The 8,468-nt window shown below is 36.5% G+C and overlaps 1 protein-coding gene across 1 annotated transcript; it reads right to left on the reverse strand.

The window, feature by feature from the left end:
- Nucleotides 1-1,340: 1,340 nt before the first annotated feature.
- On the reverse strand, nucleotides 1,341-2,591 carry LOC114177619. The gene is made up of 6 exons (XM_028063040.1): nucleotides 2,454-2,591; nucleotides 2,200-2,367; nucleotides 2,024-2,128; nucleotides 1,876-1,951; nucleotides 1,697-1,792; nucleotides 1,341-1,620 (listed from the first exon to the last, which is right to left on the reverse strand). Exons 2-6 carry the CDS (start codon nucleotides 2,274-2,276, stop codon nucleotides 1,531-1,533), a joined length of 444 nt encoding a protein of 147 aa, XP_027918841.1. The 5' UTR covers nucleotides 2,277-2,367; nucleotides 2,454-2,591; the 3' UTR covers nucleotides 1,341-1,530.
- Nucleotides 2,592-8,468: the final 5,877 nt, after the last annotated feature.

Consider the following 8,468-nt stretch of genomic DNA (forward strand, 5'->3'; position numbering starts at 1 on the left):
GCCAAGAGTAGTGTGTCTACTCTAGAAAAGCCTAGAAGCTTCTCAAACTTGCTCTCCAAGGATGGGAGTTAGCTTCCCAAGGCAAGACAAGTGTGACTTGCTTAGGTGGCAAGTCACACCTCCCACATGCTCCTTTTTGGCTCCAAAATTCAACTTTCTAGACTCCTTTTTCGCTCCACTTTTTGGAGACTCCTTGGTCTCATTTTAGCCTATAAATAGAAGGCTTAGGAGATGTATTTTTCAGCTTGAAATTGAGTAATGAATTGTTGCCCAAATTTGTGCACAAATCTCTTTTGAGCTCATCTTAGAGTAAACTCTTCTCTAGTTTACTCTAGTCTTCTTCCTTAGGAGTTGGCCTCATCTCTCTTAAAAATCCTTTCACCTACACCAAACCAAACAACTTAAGCTTCTTTCCTTCATGCTTCTGCATCCAACACCATCCATGGAGCCTTCATTCTTCATGCAACCTTCAATGGAGACAAGAAGAAGCCATCAATGTTCAAATTACATCCTACTTAAAATTATTAATGATCCAACCACTTAATGGCTGATTGTAACTGAAATTATAGGAACCCAAAAGTCACCCAAAACAAGTCAGTCAAGCATCCTCTTGTTCTCCCAAAGGCTGATGACTAAGTTGCAATTGGGTTATCATTACAACTTGAAGTAAAACTAAACTAGAGCCCATTTATTGATTAAACCAAAACATAATTTGGTAAGCCAATTTTACAATGAATTGAACCATATTTAAACAAACTAATACCTTTAAAAAATAAAAATAAAAATAATTGCAGCAAAGTTATGCATTAGTCTTTCTCCATTTGAGTTATGATGCGATTCATATCATACCCTCCTTCTTTGAGAAGATTCGTCTCGAATCTTAACGCTTTATTTTTCAACTAGTTATAATTTAAGTTTATTATGATATTGTGAAGGACTTTATTTTTCCACAACTTGAAACTAACTCTCTTCCTCTAGGATCAAATTCAACTTGAATATATTCATATTTGTTCATTTCCAGTGGTTGCAATCCGTGGAGCACACTAGTGCAGAAAAAGCCTATTACATCGATTATTTGGGACTTATTACATCGGTCATACCACCGATGTAATATTTCCTGATGTAATAAGTGTTTGACATATTACATCTGTTGCTCGACCCGTTGTAATAGCTATAACATATTACCTCGGTGCAACTTTAACCGCTGTAAGAGATTTAAAATGGAGAAATCACGGACAAAACATATTACATCGGTTAAGGTAGGAACCGATGTAATAGCTGGGGTGTATTACATAGGTTATGGTCACAACCGATGTAATAGAGAGATGTTTTTTTTTTCAAAAGTCAGCTTGTTTTGGGAACTATCCAATAACCTGTAAAAGTCATAAAAAGCCAGATTCCAAACAATTCAAATTTTCGTTTCCTAAGATACAATCATTTACTAAATCCTATCAAAACTATTATGCTAAATGTTAAGGCTACAAAATACCTTACATATCCAAAATAAAACATTTCTAATGGCTATCAAAACTAATGTTTTAGCCACAAAAAATATCTTGCCCATTCCTTGCGAATATCTTCAATTTTATCTTTACCCAATGGCTCGACTCCATCAAAAACCTGAAATATAGAATATATTAATTATGGTGTATCATAGGATGCAAAGTTAATCATCAATAATTGAATCAACTCTTACATCGGCCCATGAATCAACAATGGTAGCACGAGCTATAGTCCACATCCAATGCATAACATAGTATCCACACTCAAAGCTTCCACGTTGCCTATTGCACTAATATATGAAATTTATGTAATTAATATATGAAGAACTAAGACATTTTAGTTGATAATATGTAGATTCAATGCAAAATATACCTTAGGATAAATCCAATCCAGATGAGATGAAGATGCAGTGGATTTACCATCCAAGACACCACTTACATTAATAGCTCTAAAATAAAAGTAATTAGTAATTTACAATATAATCATGATAAAACACATTACATTTGTAATGAACAAATACCTTTGTATTAAAGTTTTCATTTCTTTGCTTGGCTTCTTGTGCAATGAACAAAACCAAACGACAATACGGTCTATGGGGCAAATAATAATCAATTGCCAATGAGACCTAGTAAATAAGAATTTTAGTTAGTGATATGAAATTAGTTAGATAATAACTAAAGTAAGAGTTCAACTTACCCTTCAATATAAGGGGCGATGTAAATTCTTTTCTTGAATTCATGAATCCATCGTTGAATATATCTTTGAATGTGCATTGATCTATTCCCAGACTTTTGTATAATTTAAGGCTCAAGGAAACCATAAATATCATTGTGCCCCGCATTGACAATTAATTCATTTAGATACCTACATTCACACAATTTCAGAAGGCTAAGGTTGATTTCACAAAAAACATAAGATAAATTCAAAATCTAAATTTAGAGTGCACTCACATAATCCAAAGTTGAATGACTGCAATGTTCAACATCTGATTACCCTGTATTATTTCCCACAAATCTGACATGTTCACATATAAAGGTATATTGCCATTGTCAACGCCAAATAATGTTGCATCCCAAGGAATGGGAAAAAGTTCTTGATACAAATCAGAAGAAGCCACAATCAACCCCTGAATTGGATTATCATTCTGGTCAGATAGGGGCTGGAGCTCAGGCTTATCCTCGGGGTCATCCTCGGGCTCATAATCAGGCTCAGGGCTTGCATGAGATATAATTGGGGACTTTTGTCTAATCCTAGGGTCCTGTAAAACATACTAACAAACTTAAATATGAGGTGTGTTAAAAGTTATATACAAATGTAATTACGAAAAACATACATTTTTTGTTGAAATTGACTTGATTAATTCTTTTGGCCATGAGATAAATGTTCCAATTGCATCTCCTACTACTTGCACCTCCTCTGTGGGCACTGGTACTGGAGCAGTGGCATCTCTAATGTCTTCAACCACCACTCTAACCAAATCATCTAGCATTGGCACAGTGTGCATGGTGGACCCACCTGGATAGACTCTCCCAATGGCCACAAAATGAGGAACACCTCCAACAAACAACTTACAACGATAGGAGATATCAGTCTCTATGTCCTCATCTTCATTTGGATTCAGCACATTATGGTTGGTGGACATGCACTCCCATCATTGCTCCCACTCACACCTTAAATCTTTAGTAACTTGTCTCCTTATTTGCTGAGAAAATTGCTCCATCATCTCTTAAGTCATAGGTGCCGCAGAAGTGTTGGGTCGAGGACATGATCCAAAATATTGTCTCACACCCACACCAAAACCAGCAGTACGCACACGAACATGGTGTTCTTCAGTATCAATAGCAGTGGTCAATATGTCACGACGACCCTGAGAGACAAAATTACCTTGTGAACTTTGTTCTACAAGTTCATCCTGTAACAAAGAATACATTGTCACTTATAATACACATTACAATAAATAATTGCTACATCATCTCCATTGTAACTTACAATTCTTTTAGCAATCATCATTGATTTCTCAGATGTCATTTGTCCTCCTGGTTTTGTACTAGCCATCTTCCATTTCTCATGTCGGCTAGGAGGAGATGGAGGAGAAGGAACTTCTTCAGCAACAGCTATGTCCATTTGTTTCTTTAACTTCTCTTCCATCATTCTCCCTTCCAATAAGTCATATCCTCCTCGAGAAAGTCTGTGAGGAGTAGCATTTTTTTGTTGGATAGCTTGAGCTTTCTTTCTCTTTACCTATTAAAGAAACAATATTCATAAATAGTGAATGGCACTATGACTTTATCAAAGTGTAACATCAACAAAAAACATACCTGCCAAGAAGGATCCAATCGAGTCTGACAAACAATTGCCATGTCTCCTCCTCTATGCCATACATTTCACAAGCGCTTTTGTCTTTATATTTTCCAAAGACGTAAAAGCTAGTCAAATTAGTCTTGAATTGTCTCCATTTTGAGGCTACTGATGACATTATCTTACTCCTTAAAGAATTGGAAGTTTCAAACTCAAAGTTTGACTAAAAAATAAGAGATTGGTCATAAGTAATTAATATTCGAAATCATAATTAATGAGTTAATATATATAAGTTGAGCAAATAAATTACACGAATATCTTGCCAAATCATGTTTTTATCTGCTTCTGTCACATGATCCCACTTAGGTTTTAAAATGGACAACTTTGATCGAGCTAAGACACCCAAATAACTAACAAAATCTTTTCGATTGGGTCCTTTAGCTCTTCTTGTGTGAGGGTCTATTTCAACATGAACTTTACCCTTAGTCAATCGTTTAAGAGCTAGATGTTTCATACGTGTAGCTTCTCGAGTCTTCTTTGATGACTCAGCCATTTCAACTGCAAAATAGAACAATTAATTTTAAACATTGTATTCAAAAAAAATTCATTAAAATGGAACTATTAATTTTAAACATTGTATTCAAAACCTAACCTACTTCTATTGTGGAAGAGTTAAAATGTTCTCCCATATTCCTTCATTATGATCATTACGTGTAGCATGAACTTCATCATTATCAACTTCATCATTCATTGGAGGTATTCGCCTTAACAATGACGAAGTATCTATAAGATTCAGTGCTGACTCATCATGATCATGACCATCATGCTTAACTTTTCCTTGAAGAACAATTGACCATCTCTCATTTGAAGGATCATTGACGTAAAAAACATGTTTTGCTTGGTATGCCATGATAAAAGGATCTTCCTTATAAGAAACCTTGTTAAGATCAACTAGAGTAAATCCCAACTCATCAACATGTACTCCTGTATTGATGTCAACCCATTTGCACTTAAATACAGGTACTCTAAATTTGATAGAATCCACCTCCCAGATTTCTTCAATGATACCATAGTAACTTATAGAAGCCATAACAGGATTATTGTCTTTTGAACTAGAAAAGTGCATTGATTCTACTTCAAGGGTCACACCACTATTTTGCATAGTACTTTTGTCATCTTCCGCCTTTGTATAAAAAGACAACATATTAATGTCATATCCCGTCCATGTTATAACATCAAAGTTCGGTCCTCTGGCTAACCATTTTAAATGCTCAACATCACAATCTTCTTGTCTAATTTTTTCTTTAAACCATTTCATAAAAGTCTTGTTATGTTCAATCAACAACCACTTTTCATTTGCCCGAGGATTCATTGACTTCAACAAGGTTTTATGTGAGTCAATGTAAGGGATAACATCATCAGTATTATTCAATATATAGAAATGTGCCTGAAGGACTTCATGTTGATCTTTTCGAACAACCTTTACACCCCGTGTGCCTTTACCTTCATTTCTTCCTTCATGTCTTGACTTTGGAATGCCAATGACTTCAACATCTGACAAATATTCTGTACAAAACTCAATTGCTTCCTCAGCAATATATCTCTCAATAATAGATGCTTCTGGTCGATAAGGATTCTTCACATACCCCTTCAATATCTTCATGTATCGCTCAACTGGGTACATCCATCTTAAAAACACAGGGCCACATATTTTAATCTCCCTTACTAGATGGACTATTAAGTGGACCATGATGTCAAAAAATGAAGGAGGAAAATACATTTCTAGTTGACATAAGATAATGACAGCTTCATTTTCCAAGTCATTTAATGTGTTTGGCTCAATTACTTTTTGATAAATACTATTAAAAAATATGCAAAGACGAGTGATGACTTGTCTTACATTCTTAGGTAAGATGCCACGAATAGCCACTGGGAGAAGTTGTTGCATCAGAACATGGCAGTCATGAGATTTCAAGCCAACAAGTTTCAAATCTTCCATTAATACAAGACTCTTAATATTTGAAGAGTATCCTTGTGGTACTTTCATTTCTCGGAGGCATGCACAAAAACTTTTCTTCTCGACTTTTGACAAAGTATGACATGCTGGAGGAAAATAAGTCCTTTTACCATAAGCTTGTGGTTGTAACTCCAAGCGAAGACCCATCTCAACTAGATCTTTACGAGAATTTACATCATCCTTTGTTTTCCCTTTAATGTTAAGCAATGTCCCAATTATATTATCACAAACATTCTTTTCCACATGCATTACATCAATACAATGCCTGACATCTAATTTGGCCCAATATGGAAGTTGAAAGAATATTGAGTTTTTCTTCCATATGTTTTTCATGATACATTTCTTTAGTATTTTTCCAAATGTGACATTGACTTGACACACTCGCTCATAAACTTCTTCTCCAGTTAAGGGTGGAGGTGCAATTTTATCCTCTTGGCATCCATTGAAAGCCTTTTTCAACCTACGATATAGGTGATTACGTCTTAGAAATTTTTGATGACCAATGTAACATGTCTTCCTGCCATGTTTTAGTTGATGATAACTTGTGTTTTCTTCACATATCGGACAAGCATAATGTCCCTTCACACTATAACCGCTCAAGTTTCCATATGCCGAAAAGTCATTGATTGTGCAAAATAACAAAGCTCGCAGATTGAAATTCTCATTTCCATGTGCATAAAACACCTCCACTCCTTCATCCCACAACAATCTCAAATCTTCTATCAATGGAGTTAGGTAAACATCAATATCATTTCATGGTTGCTTTGGTCCTGATATCATCATGGATAACATCATGTATTTTCTCTTCATAGACAACCAATAAGGCAAGTTGTAAATGATCAACAAAACAGGCCACAAACTATGCTTGCTACTTAAATTACCGTAAGGATTCATCCCATATATTGCAAGACGAAGCCTCAAATTTCTTGGATCACTCCAAACTGTGGATAGAGAGTATTAATTTTCTTCCATTGAGGTGAGTCAGTTGCGTGTCGTAACAATCCATCACTCTTTCTTCCATTTGCATGCCAAACAAGGTTTTTTGCATCATTAAGATTGGCAAATAAACATTTAAATCGTGGTATGATTGGAAGATACCATAACACTTTTGCAGGAGCACCCTTCTTCATGTTATCTTCATCCACGTTATCATCCTTCACTTTGAATCGTGAAACCCCGCATCTTGGACACTTAGTCAATGTTTCAAACTCTTTTCTATATAATATACAATCATTTGGACAGGCATGTATTTTTTGGTACTCCATACCCATCAGACATAGCATCTTCTTTGCCTCATAGTGTCAGGTCGGCAACATATTCCCCTCTAGGAGCATTTCATGCAATAATTCAAGCAATTCAGTGAAACTTCTATCGGTCCACCCATTTCTTGCCTTGATGTTAAATAATTTTAATATTGCTGACAAACGCGTGAATGTTGTACAACCGGGATATAAAGATTTTTCTGAATCATCTTTCAATGAATCATACACTTGTGCGTTTTTAAAATTGTCTTCTCCAATATCATCAATCATATCCTCCATGCGATCTTCATGATATACATTTGACTCTTCAGATTGAGGTATGCTTGAGAGATTTACAACTTCACCATGCTAGGTCCACGTTCTATAACTCTTTAAGAAACCGTCACAAAGGAGATGTTCTCGTATCAGCTCAATTGATTGTCGTCTAAAATTCAAACAATTAACACAAGGGCAATAATATTTTCCATTCACGAGTGTTGCATTTCACTGAGCAAATTGAAGAAACTCTTCAACGCCATTCTCATACACATCAGTGATTCGACTAGCATGCACCCAACTTCGATCCATTACTACACAACATAAAAAGCTTGTTTATACTGGCATTCAATATTCCCCAACTGTCCAAATGAACAGTTGAAGTTTATAAAAATGGTTTTCTTGATGATTGAAAAACATCATTAAATCATTGATTGAAAAATACTTCAACTAATTTCTAAAAACATTGTCGAGGGTCGGACACCTTCGAACTCAACCAACACGTTTAATAATAACCATAAGCACACATTAACAAATATAATCTTAATTAGATATTCAATTAAGATTTAAATTTAATACCAATAAATATAAGAATTAAAATTATATAAAATTTGAAAAAACTAACCGTTATAGCAGATGAAAATTTTTGCCTAGTGTGAGAGTGTTTGAACCTTTAGACCACCAAATGCAAGTAAAACAACACTTACACAGCCTTGAACATCCAATAGAGTGTGGCAGCAACCAATAGCAGCTGCAGCGGCAACGGGCGAGGTGGAAGGAGCGTTGCAGCGCGAAGGCCAGCAACGAGTGCAGCGCGAGGGCCAGCAACGAGTGCGGCGCTCTGACCAAACCTCAACCTCAGAGAAGCGGCAGATGGAGGCGCGACTGGTCTGACTACGGGAGGCGACTAACGGCGGATGGAGCTCCAACAGCGTAGAGAGGGTGGCAGCAACAAGTGGCAGTCGCGGCAGCGGCGTTTTTCACGAATGACGTCGGAGACCCCTCGACGACGCGGTGCTGCGGTGGCGGGAGAGCTGCAGCGCGAGGGCCAGCAAAGCGGTAATGTCCGCGGCGCTCTGACCAAACCCCAACCTCAGAGAAGCGGCGGATGGAGGCGCGATTGGTCTGACTAC

This window comes from Vigna unguiculata, chromosome 1 (genome assembly GCF_004118075.2).
Source record: "Vigna unguiculata cultivar IT97K-499-35 chromosome 1, ASM411807v1, whole genome shotgun sequence".
NCBI classification, from domain to species: domain Eukaryota; kingdom Viridiplantae; phylum Streptophyta; class Magnoliopsida; order Fabales; family Fabaceae; genus Vigna; species Vigna unguiculata.

Bases quoted from the DNA above. Each gene is read 5' to 3' on its own strand.
- LOC114177619 (XM_028063040.1), bottom strand. From the start codon at position 2,276: ATGCACATTCAAAGATATATTCAACGATGGATTCATGAATTCAAGAAA. The intron at 2,129-2,199 runs GTAAGTTGAACT...CTTATTTACTAG, and splicing joins ATCGCCCCTTATATTGAAGG to GTCTCATTGGCAATTGATTA. The intron at 1,793-1,875 runs GTATATTTTGCA...TTCATATATTAG, and splicing joins TGGATTGGATTTATCCTAAG to TGCAATAGGCAACGTGGAAG.